The sequence below is a fragment of the Thamnophis elegans genome, chromosome 3 (genome assembly GCF_009769535.1).
Source record: "Thamnophis elegans isolate rThaEle1 chromosome 3, rThaEle1.pri, whole genome shotgun sequence".
Taxonomy (NCBI): domain Eukaryota; kingdom Metazoa; phylum Chordata; class Lepidosauria; order Squamata; family Colubridae; genus Thamnophis; species Thamnophis elegans.
In genome coordinates this window covers 42,205,279-42,222,052 of record NC_045543.1, presented here as the reverse complement: position 1 = coordinate 42,222,052, position 16,774 = coordinate 42,205,279, and the positions used below count along the sequence as shown (strand labels likewise).

At 40.8% G+C, this 16,774-nt stretch overlaps 1 protein-coding gene across 1 annotated transcript; it reads right to left on the bottom strand.

The window, feature by feature from the left end:
- Positions 1-20: 20 nt before the first annotated feature.
- VAMP1 (vesicle associated membrane protein 1) lies at positions 21-8,739 on the bottom strand. Its single transcript, XM_032212516.1, has 4 exons — positions 8,602-8,739; positions 6,370-6,499; positions 5,738-5,896; positions 21-5,021 (listed from the first exon to the last, which is right to left on the bottom strand). Coding segments are annotated over exons 1-4 (354 nt in total). The 5' UTR covers positions 8,604-8,739; the 3' UTR covers positions 21-4,958.
- Between the last annotated feature and the right edge of the window lie 8,035 nt (positions 8,740-16,774).

Here is a 16,774-nt window from a genome sequence, read left to right as displayed (position 1 = left end):
TGGAAAGGCTTTATATTGTCACTTTCCCATTCAACAAATATAATACCCTATGGTATTGTATATACCCTATGGCTACCCTATGTATATACCCTATGGCTATGTGAACATCAGCATCCTTTTCTCCCTTTCAATAATATTGTATAAAAAAATCAAAGATGGGACTAGAAGGCCAGAGTTTCTAATTTATATCTTTAGAAAGTACTGTTGTTTTAATACAGATAACTCGTCAGTATGCCAGAGGTTCTGCATAAATCCACTTATCTACATAGGATGATAACTGTATGTTACACAAAGAAAAAATTAATTTATGAGGATTCCACTAGTGTTCCGTCAATCTAGGCTCACCTTCCATATTTCATCTCATCAACAAAAAAAGGAAAGGCATGGATCTTCAGCCCTTCTAATTTAAGAATTTTACCGAATTAGAACTTTAACTCTTCTCTCTACAAAGTATTTGCTATTTGCATACTGCAGCCTGTAAAAATGGAAAGTATTTTCAGCAGTGAAGATTTTCATATTGGTGATGAAGCAAGAATCTCATCAACATCAGTGCTTTGCTCCCAGTGCTTCCCTCTGGATTCTCAAAGATGTCCTTGTTCCTCGACTGCATATGGACAGCCTAAACTACTTCTCCCTTCCCCAAAGTGGACACTCTCTGAATGTTTACTAATATATCAGATTAACCAGATAAAATGATTGTAGCTATCATATATAAGGGTCCTCTTTTGGCTTTTTTTTTTTTTTTTACAAAAAAAAACAGTTTTGGTTTTGTTCTGTATTTTTAGCATTAGGGAAATCAAATTTAAAATGTGTTTTCTGAAAATGAAAGAGGAAAAAAATCCTATGATTTTGATTGGGAAGTATAACTATGACCGAAACCCAGAGTACCAGTGCCATCGTACAATCATTCAGGTTTCATTTAAGATACCTTTGTTCTGTGGCCTTCTGGAGATGTCTTTTAAAAAGAGTATTATTTGTTCTTGCTTTTTGGAATCCTCTCCATATCTATAAGTTAAATCCGTGGTTCTCACTCGGTGGTCCATGGACCTCTGGGGGCTGTGATGTTGTCACAGCTTGAAGAAATGTTATGATTTAAATCTTGAGTTAAGTCTTGGTGGTCCGTGGCCACAAAAAGGATTTAAAGGAGGTCCATGGTGAAGAAAAGGTTGAGAACCACCAAGTTAAACGTTTGAGCAATGACATGTCTCTTAGCACTTTTGCATATATTGTATACATGTACACATACATGGTCAGCGAGTTATAGCTTCCCATTCCATGTGCTACAGTTGGGAATGAAGATGAATTGTTTAATGTACAATAGGACTGTTAATTTTTTCCAATACATATGTATCAAATCCAATACTCTCTGCATTTAAATCAGCACATGATGGAGTGTAGAGAAAATGTATCTGGAATGCAGCAGATGAAGTAACATAATGGGACTTCAGGCAGTGACTGAAGGTAGATACCCTATAAGTACACTAGAACCATCCTAATCCCGTGTGCCATATTAACAGTGCAAGACAGACAAGTATTGCTCTAATTTCAGTATGCTGTGTCTATATACTTGTCTTAATAGCAGCTGAGCAGGATCTTAATGCACCATTTCCATATCATCTACACAAAACAAAAGCAGTGCCATCTGAGAACTATGTTTCTTTTGGTTTTATACTCTGGCTTGAACAGAAATAATAGAAAAGTAGACTGTGAATATGAGAGTACAAATTAACTTCTGCTACTTCTAATTTCTCTTGTATGCATAAACTGGGCACAAGTTGTTGTCAAACAGCACAAGACCTATCTTGACAACATTGTGCTGTGCCTTTCATCACTACTTTCTCATGCAGGGCCAGCAAGTTCATGAATCCCTTTTACAGATGCAAGATGATCATCATACAACTCTTTTGCATAGCAGCTTCGTATTTAAACAGAAGGATCCAGATAAATTCTCATACGCTCTCGACCACTGTATCCAAGAGATTAGTTGTATACCGTTTATTTCCACACTAATTAGGAATATTACACTGTTAGCATTTTGTTCTCTTTGACATTTGTTTATTCTGCTTGTAACAGCTATTTTGCTAAATTGGTTTAGGCAAAAGAAATAGAAAATGCAATATGCCAGTATAATGGGGGATAAACGGGAGAGGCAGATTAGGGGGGGGGGGAAGGGGGGGTATTTTAAAGCCCTAGTCAAAGGCTGCCTTCGCTCAGGATTCTTCCAAAGATCTTGCCTTCCACTCCTGTTAATTGCAGCCAATTCTGTAAAAATTCTACAAGGCCATTTCAAGTCCAAGTTAAGAACGAATGCTGCTCATCTACTCGATGTTCAGTGCAACATCCTGTTGTGCAATTGTACATATGAACTACTGAGCCATAATGCAGCCTGTTTTATGCAGCAATGAACAAGAATCCACAGGGTTGAAGATCAAGTTTGCCAGATCTCCTGCATCTATCTATCAAGATGCTATGTTGGCCACTTGTGATCTATCTCACATCGGATTACACATATTCAGAAAATACTGATTTAGTACTCTTATTTCAGTCTACGTTCTTCTGCTTTACTACCTGCCAGTAGAATCCTGTTTCCTTCAGGACTCAGACAGATGAACCCCACTCATTTTAGTGGGTAAAGAAGTATTTGTTAGCGGAGGTTGTTAACATGAGCTGGTAGTTACACATGCCAGGAGAACATTATAGCTGCATTCCTCACAAGAACAAACCACACATGTGAGAAAGCGGCTGAAGTCCTGTGCATAGAGAAAGTAGTCCCTTGGTTTAGGCAAAGAGGGCCTAGGGAAATGGGGGTATTGTTTGCCCATGCATAAAGATGGAGAAATGGAGAGATAGAAAGGGAAGAGGCGTAACATACAACATCTATGAAAACAGACAAGAAAAGCAGAAGAAAGCAGCCTAAGTGGCCTTCTCTCAAAACAATACGGCAGCAGATTAAACCAAGATCTTGTCCAGAAGAAATCAAGAAGGGACTGTACACCTTACTGTGTTTCCTCTCATACTGACAGCAGCATCACACCTTGTGCCCCGGCTCCTCTTCAGGTGTTGCACTTCCATCAATACAGTCCCACCGAAATAGGAAGAGAATTGTCCAAAGAAGATGGGAACTCCATTCCTGTTCTCCTCCATCATTCCTCCCCAAAGGGGAAAAAAGATGGGAATACGCAAACAGATGGATTCTGCAAATGAAATGCTGGTGCATGGCAGTGAACATGCAAAAAATCAGCACCTCTGCAGCATGCTATGGTGAGAGTAGGGTTACTCCTAGCACAGCCAGAACAAATGTTTAGGAGCCAGATAAAACTGGTCTGAGGTTAAAATAAATTAATCCCAGTGGCCACCAGTTGATAAGTCCTGTCAGAGCATTACAGCGTCTGAGACCCTGCAACAATGTCCTCTGGTCAACCACTGACACTACAACAAGGCCTCTTACCAAGCTAAGCCTCATCGTTTTATCAGTCCTTAGACTGGAAACAGGAAAACTACTTTTCTTCAGCATGTTTAAACTCATATTCATCACTCTCTGAACTCCTTCCACCCTGGAGCCCAATACCTTATTCAACAGGGAAATAAATGAGCATGAGCACCCACACCTGTCACTGTATATTCTGACAACTATCACATTTACCTGAAAGTAAATGTGGTGAGAAACAGCACATCAAAACAAATATTCATGCATTATTCCAGAATCCTTGGCATTCTTCATTGCTGTTTCCAAGTCACAAAACCGGAAAGGGTTTTGTAAATTTATAGCTCATTGCTTTTAGAAGGAAACACTTCTAAATATACTGCAGAGGTTTCCAGGGCATAACTCCTAAGCATACTGTTCACTAAGGTGCAAGCAGCATGGGACTTTCCAATTCAGTAGGACCCTCCCTTATCTGTTAATTCAGTCAGGTAAAACACCCAGCCTTTGAAAGCAAGGGGACAGAACTTCAGGCAGTACACTAGGATAATCCTAACCCCACGTGCAAAATAATTCATCTCACCCCTAATTCTGGCAGTATTGGGAATAAAGGCATACTTGTACTTGGAGCCAAGGTCAATGAATCAAACCAATAACTTTTCTACCAAATCCAAGATATGAAACAGTAAAGGATGGCTGGCAGTCATTATAAGATCAGAGTTTTGGTCACCAGAGCATTAACAGGAGTTTATATTAGAATCTAAGGGAAAACTCCATCAATTCTGGTTGCACAGCACAATACCAGTATCACTACTATAATGAGACCCAACTTTTCTTCTCTCTATTCTGGTGAAGTTTTTAATAATACTGTTTGTGGCTAAAGAAAATGCTTTCCTATAGACTCACAGGAGAAAACATCTCAGAAGATTCAAGGATATCTTAGAGTGCAAGTGAAACCCCAGGTGTAATCAACACACTCCTTCAATCCTCCACAATTCCTCACCTGAGGCCCACTACCACCCTCCAAAAACGAGCTGGTCCACTCAGAGGCTGCAGCAGCTGTGAAGGAGGTCAACTCAAATCTGGTAACACTGAAATGGAAGCAAACAAAACTAACAGAAAATTAATGACAAAGGAAAGAGAAAGAAGAATTGGATCTGGAAAGGGAAATGGGGTAAGGCGGCTATAGACTGGGTGGGGAAAAAAAGAAGGGACACATTCTCAGGTAAAAAAATAAACTAGGAACAGAAGCAACAGAAAGAAGAGAAAGGAGAAAACAAGAGGGCACGTTACACCGAGCATCCCACATTTAACAAAAACAGTTGAGCATCAGGAGAAGGAAAAAAACCCTCCCACCCACTCTGCCTGCCTCTCATACAGCAACTGATAAATCTCATCATCTTGAAAGGCAGAACTGATCTGCTGGCCTTCAGCAGTGTTGAGAGACAAAAGCAGTACTATTTCCCACACCAGGGGGAAAGTAAACATTGCCGTTTAGCCAATGTTTGTGACTCACAAATTCAGCTACTGATTCCCCTTAGTACTTACGTGCAATTGCAATGACCACAATGGCACAGATCACTCCCAGCATGATCATCATCTAAAGAGAAGAATTTCAATGAGCCCACAGAGAACCCTCATACAACATCTCCTTTGGCAAAATCAAAGTCTCCAACAAAGATGGACAATGGGCCACTTGAAACTGTTTATTCTAAGTCCATATTCATGATCATTGATCCAACTGTCCCAGTACTCATTATTCTGCCTGGCACTAATTTCCAGGTTTCCAACTATACTTTCCCAGACATGCCAGCATTTTCCTGGAAACATTCCAAATTGAACCTATAATTTTAAGCATGCAAAAGGTTGGCTTTATATCTGATCTATGGGTCTCTGTCCCATGTTCAGGAAAAGCACTATGGTTTTATTTTAACAAAGAAGGATTGGCTCAGGAACAATTACTTATATAAAAAACTGAAATAGAATAGATTTTTGGCTGAAGTGGATAAAAATGAATTGGGGATTTATTTAAAAAGTTTGTTTATGGGAAGAAGGGAACCATGATATGTAACTTGGGGGGATGGGTAGAAATGATAATTACTATGTAAGTGCTGAAAAGAAGATCAGACGTTGCTTCTTTCTTTTTTCTTTCTTTTGTTATCTTTCACTTTTCTTTTCTTCTTTTATATTTTTTTCTAAATGTCCTTGTTTTCATATTTTTAATCTTATGTAACACTTTCTTACAATAAAAATATTTTTAAAAGTAAGATTGCCTCAGCAGCTATACATTCAATAAGCTGCTCACTTCTTACTCACCTTACAATTCTTCCACCAATACTTCCTCTTGAGCGCTGCTGCGCTACTTTCAAATACTTGGGCACCAGCTTGGAGAGCATCTGCTCGTTCGTCTAATTCTGAGAGTTTCTGATCTCGCTCCAAAACTTTATCCACATTCACACGCATAATATCCACCACCTGAAGAGAAAGGGTAATTAGCTTCCTAGTAAGAGAGAAAGCAGATGTCAGGCATGAACAATCAGATCCACACGTGAATAATTCAATTAGCTATTTTGTAGTTCATGCCTGTAACACAAGAATCTTCTCTGACTGCCAGTTTATACTTGGGCCAAACTAGATAAGGTTCAATGGCATTCAAGAGAAGTAGGCACAAGAGACCTAGCTCTCTTGTGCTTACAAAGAGATTCCAGACTAATTCCCCCTGGCTTGGCTAGTCTCTCACTGACAGCAGAGGACCACAAAGAATCATTTTAATCACTTACTTTAGGGGTTAAATTCAGCAGGTTCTGGAAAACCCGGTAGCGAAATTTGAGTAGTTTGGAGAACTGGCAAATACCACCTCTGGCTGGCCCCAGAGTGGAGAGGGAATGGGGACTTTGTAGTATCCTTCCCCGGTAATAAAAAAAAAATGAATTTCATCAATGACTTACTTCTTCCACCTGTGCTTGAGTCTGCTGCAGGCGCCAATTACTGGTCATATTTGGAGGTGCACCAGGGCCCCCCGCATTTTCACCTCCTTCCTGTCCCGTTCCTGGGGCCCCTTGCTGAGCTGGATCAGACCTGTGGAGGCAGGTTAAGTACAAGAGATGATGCAAATGCCTATGTCCAATACTCAGCCAGAAACCAGCACATTAATATATACAATGGTAATTTAGCTGCAGGCTTATTATCAACACACAAGAAACACAAGCACTATAACATGGAAATGACAAGGAGAAATATATTCAAATTTTCCAAGGAAATAGGCCATTCAGATTCTTGAACTGTTCATCTTTAAAGTAAAAGCACCTTAAGAGGAAGATGGAAGACTTAGGTCTAACATAAACAATTATGTTCTTGTATAATAATAGAATTCACACTATCTTACATTGTTGAACTGTTTATTGGTTGTTAATCCAGAGGATTTACATACAGTGGCTTTCTAGATCTAACAAATAAATGTCAAATGCCTGATAGTAATGCAAGAAGTAGTGAAAAATACTAGAGAATGTCAAATAAAATGGGTTCAGTACCTATTAAATCAAAAGAAGCAGCTATATTTCAGATGTAGTGTCTTTCTCTCTCCCAAAAGCAACTGTTTGTTTATTTAATTTATATGCCACCCATCTCACGACTAGAGCAGTTCAGGTATTACAATTCAGAAGTATTGTCAGGAGATATATTGGAGTGCTGCTCTGACTCATCTGAGCTCTTGAGGATATAAAGAATTGAAGCAGAGTCCACCACAAGCATCGTAGGCCAAATTTAATGGAAATCCAGTGCATGGCAAGTGAAGGTTCAATGGCACGGTTGTGATATCTCATTTTAGCTGCTAAATTCAGGTCATGACAGTATCTCCTAACCGACAGAATGCAAGTAAGATGACACAGCCATGTTGAGGAAGTCACTCAACTCTCCTCTTACCTCAGTAGCAATTTTTTAAGAAAGATATGGGGCGGATTATTTAACCCTCTCATCTTCTTTTATAAAACATTATTATTTGACGCATTATCAGACACTGATTATGAAGTGTGCTGAATTCATAGAATGTACTACTTGAGTAATGTTAACAGATACAATTAGAACTTGAGTAGATAAATGAAAAGCAATCTGCAAGCATAAAAGAACTGCTGTGTCATGAGGCAGAAACATTTACCAATAAGTAACATTGCTAGATATATTTGGTTTTACTGCAGCAGGAAGAATAGGTCAAAGAAACTATCAAATAAATCAGTTCAGAGATACAAGGATGCATTTTCCAACCCAGCAATGGAGACAGTGGCAAAAACTCATGAAGGTTACAGACTAATGACCAAGGCTGGCAAAAAATGCCATCAGAAGCTTCAGGCAATGTTTCCATAAGCAATTTTGCCATATAGAATAGAGGAAGGAGACAGGAGAAATGCAATTATGGAAAAAGCAAGGAGTCCCCAAGAAAGAGAGCAAAACTTAAGACTTTCTGTTCTACTGGCCAAGCAAAGAAATATCTGCAGTCATTCGCATGCAAGCGCCCTGCGCATACAACAGCACTTGCTTCTCTTTAATCCTCCATCATCAAATTGCTCTTTCAGCAGTGTTATTATTAGAACTTTAATACCTCTGAAATGAACCAGCTATCTTATTACCCGGGTTCACACATGCACCTCCAACAGAAACCCATATCAAGTAGAGTTTGGTCACCCAAAACTCGTGCTGCGTTTTTATTTTTTCATATAGGGACAATCGCCTCCATAATAGACCGGTACATAAACTTTTACGTCCCGGCTTGTACTCAAGGCAAAAAAAAAAAAAAGGCATTTTAGAAAGTGCCTTCTAGAGTTCTGTGGAAATGCCCCTCTCCTCCATTGCCAACTATATTACCACTCATGACACCGCTGGAGCCTCCGGCCCCGGGACAGCTCTCGCCTGAAACTATTCAGGGGCCGGGGGCAGGAATCGCAGCGAGGGGCCGGGGAGATGGCGAAGCACCCGCTGCAACAAAGGAAAACTGTGGAGCCATCAGATGGGATGAGGCATCTGTCCCAGCTCCGTCTCCGGACAACCGAAAAAAGAGAACGGGAGAGGGGGGTGGCGGCGGTGCTGCAATGCGCAACTCGGCAAGCGCCGCAACCGTTCAGGGAAACCGGCCGCGCATCACAGGAAGGCAAAGCAACGACGAGAGCGTCCGTTCCGTTGCTACTCACATGGCCGGCCTCGGCTCTAGCAGCCCTTATGATCCTTTCGGGAGGAAATGCACGAAGCAGCGCAAGGGTCGACGGCCAGCCGGTGGAAACGACCAGGCAAGTGGGGCTCCACCGGAGGCTATTGAAAATTACTGCAGCAGGAACCTCGCCCCCGCTCCCGGATTTTATACGGGGGGAGGGGCGGTCCTTTCGGCCCCGCCTCGTCACGCAGCGAGCCAATGAAGAGCCCGTTCCTATCCTCACACGCCCCCGATTGTTGCCGGTAAAACTCAGCCAGCCAATCGGGGTTGCCTGCCTTTAGCACGAAGTCCCCCGCGAACAAGGGGCTGCAGTTCGATAAGCAAATCGACGTTGGCCAAATTTGCATAGTCCTCTCTCACTCACTCACTCACTCACTCTCTTCCAACCCTCTTTGAGATCCAGGGACTGCAAATGGGAACACGCGAGCGAGAATCCCGGTAACTTCAGTCAGCAGTTTGCCGCTGTATAATACGCTCCTGCGCGGTTCCTAACTTTTAGATCAGCGTTTCTCAACCTTGGCGACTTTAGTCCTGTGGACTTTAACTCCCAGAATCCCCCAGCCGCCAAGGTTGAGAAACACTGTTTTAGATTCTTCTAAATTCTTCTCTGCCTGTGGAAGCAAGCACGGCCAACTGAACTGAAGCTGTGACTGGGACGACAGCAGTATATATTCTTTGAGGTGGGGTGTGGGGGAACATATAGAAATCCTGACGTTCCCTTTTGTTTCCTGGTGAAGCCCCAGTCCTATTGGGGGAGGGGGGATTTTTAAACAGCAACGTGTTTGCCTAAGTCAGAGATGCGTTTGTGACAGTGAGAGAGATCGAGCGTGATTTTAAGGGATTGATATTTGCCGTAGAAGGATTGTGTGGGGAATTTCGGTTGGAAAATCCAAATCGGCTTCTATTCGTTTATATCGGAATGACAACGCTGCAGCCTTATTCTTCCAAGCAGAGCTGTACCAGCTTCCCTTCCTTCATTCTTTCTACATTTATATCGCCTTTTTCTCAGAGACCAGAGCGGAATCGTTGTTTCATACTGTACTTGTAAAGCATCAGACCTAACCTAATACACTTTATCGGTAGAGCTGCATTTCCATTGGAGTTGCCACATCCAGAATTGGCGGGTGGAAGTTGAGAGTGGTTCATCCTTGATTTTAAAATAAGGTGCGTGCATACAGAAGCACCTTTGAATCAGTTTTAAAAAAAAAAAACTCCAGGGCAAGTCTATGCAATTTTCTTGCCAAGTTCTTTGGAAATATATTGCCATTGCCTCTTTCCCAGGGTTAAGAGAGAGTGACTGGCCCAGAGTTACCCCAAGGGTTTTGTCTCAGGTCTCTTTTTTTCCAGCATCGCTACTTGATTTATTGCCAAATATTATAAATGATGAGCAAGATCAAACCTCCAGCATTCCCTCTAACATTTTTTTTCCCTTCTCAAATATTTATTTTATTTCTTTAAAAAAAACACACAAATATTTCATCATTTGTCAATCATTAAGACATTGAAGTACAATTTTTTTGTGTGTGCCCCTCCCTCCCTCCACCCCCCCAACCCCCCTCTTCCTTCCCCCCCCCCCCCGACTTCCCAGAACCCGTACACGGTATGGATTTTTAACTAACACAGTCTAAAATCTATTGAGAAAAAAGAAATAAAGAAATTAATGACATTCTACATTGACCTTAGCTTCTTCTTACTGAACTAACTTTTAACAGTTTAAATCATTTCTGATCTTAAGCATAGGCTAACTGGAATTTCTTGGCCCCGTATTTATTTTGTATATAGGCAATCCATTTTTTCCAGTCTCGTTTATATCTCTCATTTGAATGATCTTTAAGATATGCCGATATTTTAGCCATCTCGGCTAAGTTTGTGACTTTCAATGTCCATTCTTGGATTGTAGGCAAGTCTTCCTTCTTCCAGTATTGCGCCACCAACAGTCTTGCTGCAGTTATTAGGTGCAGAATCAAATTAGTCTCTACCACTGTAAAGTCAGTACATATACCTAGTAAAAATAACTGAGGAATAAACTTTATCCTTCTTTTAAAAATATTTTGCATGACCCACCATATTTTTATCCAGAATGCCTTAACCTTTTGGCAGGTCCACCATATATGATCAGGTCTCTTGATTGCCTGATGCCTTAACTGCTTCACCAAACTGGCTCTCTTAAAATATCAATTTTATTTACAGCCAAGAGTTACAAAGCAAGCAGGGATGTGCAGTCACTGGAGGCAGGGGAGGCGGGGCCTCACCAGTCTCATGAGGAAAAGGAAATAATTTTTTAAAATAATTAAAAAGGCCAAGGTAGTTGCTGCCAGACTCCAAGTCACAGTGACTCTGAGTCTGCTTAGTGCTAACTGTAGGGGGAGGTGAGAGAACTATGTGCCTCCTTTGCATAAGGAATTTTTCGCCTTTTAAGAGTTAAGCAAGGGTTAAAAAATGAAAAATTCCTTATGCAAATGAGGCACGTGATTCTCTCGCCTCCTCCTGCAGAGGGCACTTTGTTTAGAGGCTCTTTTAAAACATTTAAGCAGTCATCCACGTGGTGACTCTAGCAGCAACTATTCTAGCCTGTCTGGTCCTGGCTAGACCAAATCTTGCATTTTTGACGCAGCTGGAAGGTATGTGGGTCAGAGGGAGGGGGCAGGGGGGAGGAATTCAATATTATTTGTAATGTAATTGTAATTTGTTTTTATTTTGTGTGTGTGTGTGTGTGTGTGTGTGTGTGTGTTTTATTTTTTAAAGTGCCTTCCGGGCCGAGTGAAGCAACAACCTTCGGACAGGAAAGCATACAGCTTGTTAGAGGTAGATTTTTAGGGGTTTTTGAAACAATAGCAATCTTACAAGCTCAAAGTTGGCACATTAATACAAAGTTTCTGTACAGGCTCCAAGCCATCTTGTTTCATTTCCATATTAACATCATCAAGGAAAAGTTTTAAATCAAATCAGAGAAAAGAACAGACTTTCTGTGGTCTGAATGGATTTGTACTTGATGAAATTCCTGTTAATAAAGGATCATGATCAATGTTCCCTCTAATTTTTTTTCAGTGTGTGCGAAAAAGTATAGTGTTTGAGCGGCACATTTTCATGCCTGAGCACCTGAATTTTTTTCACAGATGTCACCTAAGACAACAACGAAATCAGTATTATTTGAAACTCAAAGTTATGTTTATTCAATGTACCCTCTTAATTAAAAGTGTTATATAATATCAGTATCACTTAACAACGCTCCTGCTTAGCAACCAAAATGTTGGCTCAGAAAGTCTGGCATTTGAAGCACGTAAGTCTTAAAGCTGTTGTTACAAGATACTTGCACCCCTAACCCTTTAGAAAAAAAAATCCCAGGGGACTTCAAACTTGACAGTTTTAAGACTTGTGGACTTCAACTCCCAGAATTCCTCCTCCAGTCATGTTGCGGCGACGTCATCTGCATGGATCTGCTCCATCTTTGGTTTTTTTCACAGGGGGCAGGGCTGCCGCTGAAGATGCCAATGAGCCCCCGCCGCCACTAGAATAACTGCTGCCGCCGCCTCCTCCTCCTCCAAGAGCACCACCACATTTGCTGCCCAGCGCTGCAGCTGAGGTGAAGCCGCCAAAGCTCCCGCTGGCGCCCCCGCCCATGGCAGTGGCAGCGGTGCCTCCCCCTCCGCTTGGAGCACCTCCACTGGGCTCCGGGTTACCCCTGCCACCGCCTCCACCTCCGCCGTGCTTTTGAGAAGCCATGAGGCCTTTTGTTCCTGCTCCCGCCCCCTCCGCCACCTTCCTACTAGCTCCCGAGGCCTCATGGCTCCTCAAAAGCATAGCAGAGGAGGAAGGGGGAGGGATAACGTGGGGGACAGCTCAGGTGCCCCGCATGGAGGGAGAGGCACCACTGCCACGGACAAGGGTGCTGACGGGAGCTTAGGCAGCTTCACCTCAGCCGCAGCGTCAGGCGGCAAATCTGGCAGTGCTGTTGGAGGAGGAGGAGGCAGCAGCAGATATTCTGGTGGCGGCGGGGGCTTTGGGGGTTCACTCTAGTCGTGAGAGGGAGGGAAAGAAGAGCCGTGTTTTTTCTTTCTCTTTCTCTCTGCCTGGAGGCGACGGGTGGGCGGGCGGCGAAGCGAGGCTGCTGGGGTGGCGAAGCGAGGCTGCTCAGGCGGCCGAGGCATGGCTTTAAAGTGGCGGCAGGGTCACGGCGGCAGGACTTTAAAGAGTTATTACGCGTGAGCTTAAAAGGACATTAGAATCTTTTCAGAGTTTAACATTTCTCTCCGCACTCTGTAGCTTAAAGGATCTTTCATATAGTTTCGTTGCTCTTTGTTATTAATGTAGGCTTAGCTTTGGTTATCAATCTTGTTTCTGAATATATTTGTCTTCTTAGTTCCATCTTTTTCACTCTTTTTTTCCTTCCTGCATCTTGAAGTTGAAAGAAAGGCTCCAAGTTGTCAAAAACACTTTTCCAGCTTCCCTTTAGTCCATTGATGGATTCATCTGACATCTTATCTTTATTTTCTATGTTTCCATTCTCTTCTTTAATGTCTGGGGCTCCAACCCCCTCCTCTTTAACTGTAGCACCCCATAAACTGTCCCATTTCTTGTCAAATCTCTTAAGTCCTTCTGCAATATTTTGAAGTCCAGCCAGGATGTTTTGGATTATTAGATTTTCTTCCTCTAAATATTGATCCATTTTTCAAAATGCAAAGAAATATAAAGGAAAAAAATAGGAAAAGGAATCTGCCACTCTAGCCTGTCAAATTTTTAGGAAACGTGTCTGTATTTATTTTGAATCTTAAACACCAGTTCTTTCAAAGTTTTTAAAATAGGAGGGTTTTTATTCTTGCTTGTCTTTTCCTTCTCTTGCCAAAAATTTACCAGAAGCACTAACAAAATAGGTTTCGTGCTTTAAGTCTTATCAGGTATTATAAGCAAATTCCAAACCCTTCCATTGCAAGGTCAGTGAAACCAAGTGAAGCAGAACAAAAGATACATTGTATCCAAAAGAGAAACAAAGTTCAGACTTTGGCTTAACAGGTGGCAGATTCAATAATTAGTCAATTGTTATTTTTTTTGCTTTCCCTTAAATATCTTTCATATAGTTTTAACCAATAGAAGGAAAAATTTGTTGAAGTAAGAGAAGAAGTTTAATTTAGCCAACAAAAAAAATTAGGGTAGTAAAAAGGAAAAAATAGGGGGGGAAAAGAACAATCCATAGACTATAAGCAGGGAGACAGGAAATGTTGCAATTGCTTCAATCCGCAAAACATCGTTACTAACTATAGCAGGAAATCTTCTAGTAGCAGTCCAATAAGTGGCAAAATTGACGCTTTATTCTTACTTTGGGGACTAGTTGTTGTTTTTAAGAAAAAAAAGTTTCTTAACACAGATCTTCTGAAAGAAAAAAAAGAAAAAAAAAACCTCACCAGATGGAACGCTTTCGCTTCGTCTCTTCCTTCAGGAGCTGTCTCCAACTATGCCAGCCTGGGGGCTGCCTGTTTGTCCTCAGTTGGAAGCACTACCCTTGGGCCAAGCAGGGACTTTGCGATGTCCCTGTGACTAGCAAGACTTTGGATTCCCTGTCACCGTCTCTTCGGGACGGTTTAGGTTGTACCGGATCGTCCAAAGAGAAAAGTTTCATCGACGGACCCGGACTGTCGGGTCCGTGCGATGTGTCGTTGCGACGTTGGCTCCTCCCTCCATCAAAAGAAAAATTTCTTGAAGAATATATCTATTATTTATTTTAAATCTTAAGCACAAGTTCTTTTGTGGTTTTCAAAGTAGAAGGGTTCTTGCCTTTTTTTCCTTTTTCCTTCTTTTGCCAAAATATTTTCCAAGCGCACCTGCAAAACACTGTTCATGCCCTTGAGTCTTTATCAGGTTTTATAAACAAGTTCCAAACCCTTCCTTTGCAAAGTCAGTGAAGTCAAATAGGAATGAACAAAGAATACATTGTTTCAAGAAAAAAAAACTTCAGGCTCAGGCTTCCGACTGGCAGATTCAACTTTTTTTTATACTTTTTCTTCAAGTATCTTTAATATGATTTTATAACAAATAGAAGGAGGAATTTGTTAAAACAAAAAAAAAAGTTTTGGTTTAAGCCAAAAGAATTAAGCTAGTAAAAAATAAGGAAAAAAAACCAGTCCATTCACTTCAAGCGGAGAAACAGGAACCGTTGCAATCACTTCAATCCACAAAACATCGTTACAAGCAAAAGCAAAGAACTTTCTAAGGCAGTCCAATAAGGATTAAATTCACCGCTTTATTCTTACTTAGAGGACTAACATCTTTAAAGAAAAAAGGTTTCTTAGGGCAATCTTCTGAATGTAAAAAAAAAAACCTCACCAGATGGAACACTTTCACTTCTTTCCTTCGGAGCCATCTCTGACTTTATCAGCCTGGGGGTTGCCTGCTTGCCGCTGGTTGGAAGCACTTCCCCTGGGTCGATCAGGGACTTTGCGATGTCCCTGCGACCAGCAAGGTTTTGTCTTCCTAGTCATCGTCTCTTCGGGACAGCTTAGGTCCTACCGGACCGTCCAGGGGCAAAAGTGTCATCGGCGGACTCGGACTGTCGAGTCTGCACGATGTATCGTCGCGACGTGAGCTCCTCCTCAACAATTTACTACCACTTGTTTAGTACTGTTCAAAGTTACAATGGCACTGAAAAAAGAGACTTATAAGCCAGTCCTTGCACTTACAACCTTTGCAGCATCATCTAGTCACATGATCAAAATTTGGACATTTGGCAACCAGCATCTATTTACAATGGTTGCTGTGTCCCAAGGTCACATGATCTCCATTTGCGACCTTCCCACCTGACTTCTGACAAATAAAGTCAGTGGGACAAGCAGGATCATAAGTTTAGTTATGATTAACTGAATTTGTTGAACCAATTTTCTGGAGCCACAAGTCACATTATACAAACATGTAACCAGTATGTTATTGCCAAAAGTGATGGTGAAGTAAAAACACTGATGGAAGCCAACATACATTTGAATATATTATCCAGAGATTCTTTGGAAGCAGTTCAAAAAATTGCAACGGACAGAAAACAGAGCTTAATTCTAAAGGCTATTTTTGTTACTTTTGAAACCATTTATATTTTGGGATTGGAATTCTTAGAGAACTCATGTTTCTTGTAATCCGTACATCTAACATTAAAAAAAAATCAGATGCCACCTCCTTTTAACTGGCGAACACAAGGTGAAAATTCTACTTTTCTACCAAAAGGGTCTTGTATTATAGACCGATTATTTGTAATTTGATTCTAGAGAAATTGTGTTATCTTGTATTGAGCAATTATGCTTGGGCAAATCAAAGAGTTGCATTCTTGGTGAAATTCTGAATTGGTAAATTCTGAATAAAGCATACTGGTATTTCTTTTTTGAAAAGCTTTGCTTTAGAAATCAAGTATTTAGAATGTTTTATATTTAAATATATTATAAACACAAAATACTATGTTAAGCAATAAAACCAACCATGTTACATACTAACTCAGCTAATAAAGGATGAGCCCATCACTTAATTTCAGATGCATTCCTAGACAATACAGCGAAAAATAGTGTGAATATAACAAAAAAATAATGAGAAATAACACTGGCATTTGAAATTCTGAGGTTATTGTTTTTCATACTGCAATCAACTCTATCCTTTTGGGAAGAATTTCAATTTCATGTATTACCTGTGTGTGGGTATATTAACTGTGGAAATAAGACATTGTTCCCAGGCAAAATACCCTTCTGAATCTTGAAGACATAGAGCAGCTCCTGCATGGCTTCTTTGAGGCTATCTTCTGGATTTATGTGCTGAAAAGACTTAGTCATTTAAAAAATACAGCCCATTACAGAACATTAGACAATCTTCAAGCTAAGCACTAGATTGTTTTAACAAACACTTTTGATTACATATATATTTATAAAATTTTACCATTTTCATTTGAAACAGAGTTTATGTCAAGGACAAGATCTTTTTGGTGGAACCACAGAGATTGTGTGCTCTTTTTGATGAAATACAAGCCGCCTCTTTCTAGTTTTAGAACATTAGCTCAAATGTTTCTATTCTGTATTTAAACTATATATACATCAATTTTTTTATGCTATCTCCAAAATGTATTATTTTTTTCCTACATTGATAGTTCATAATGTGGGAGTGGCCAATCTTAGGAGTCACAGACCTCACAT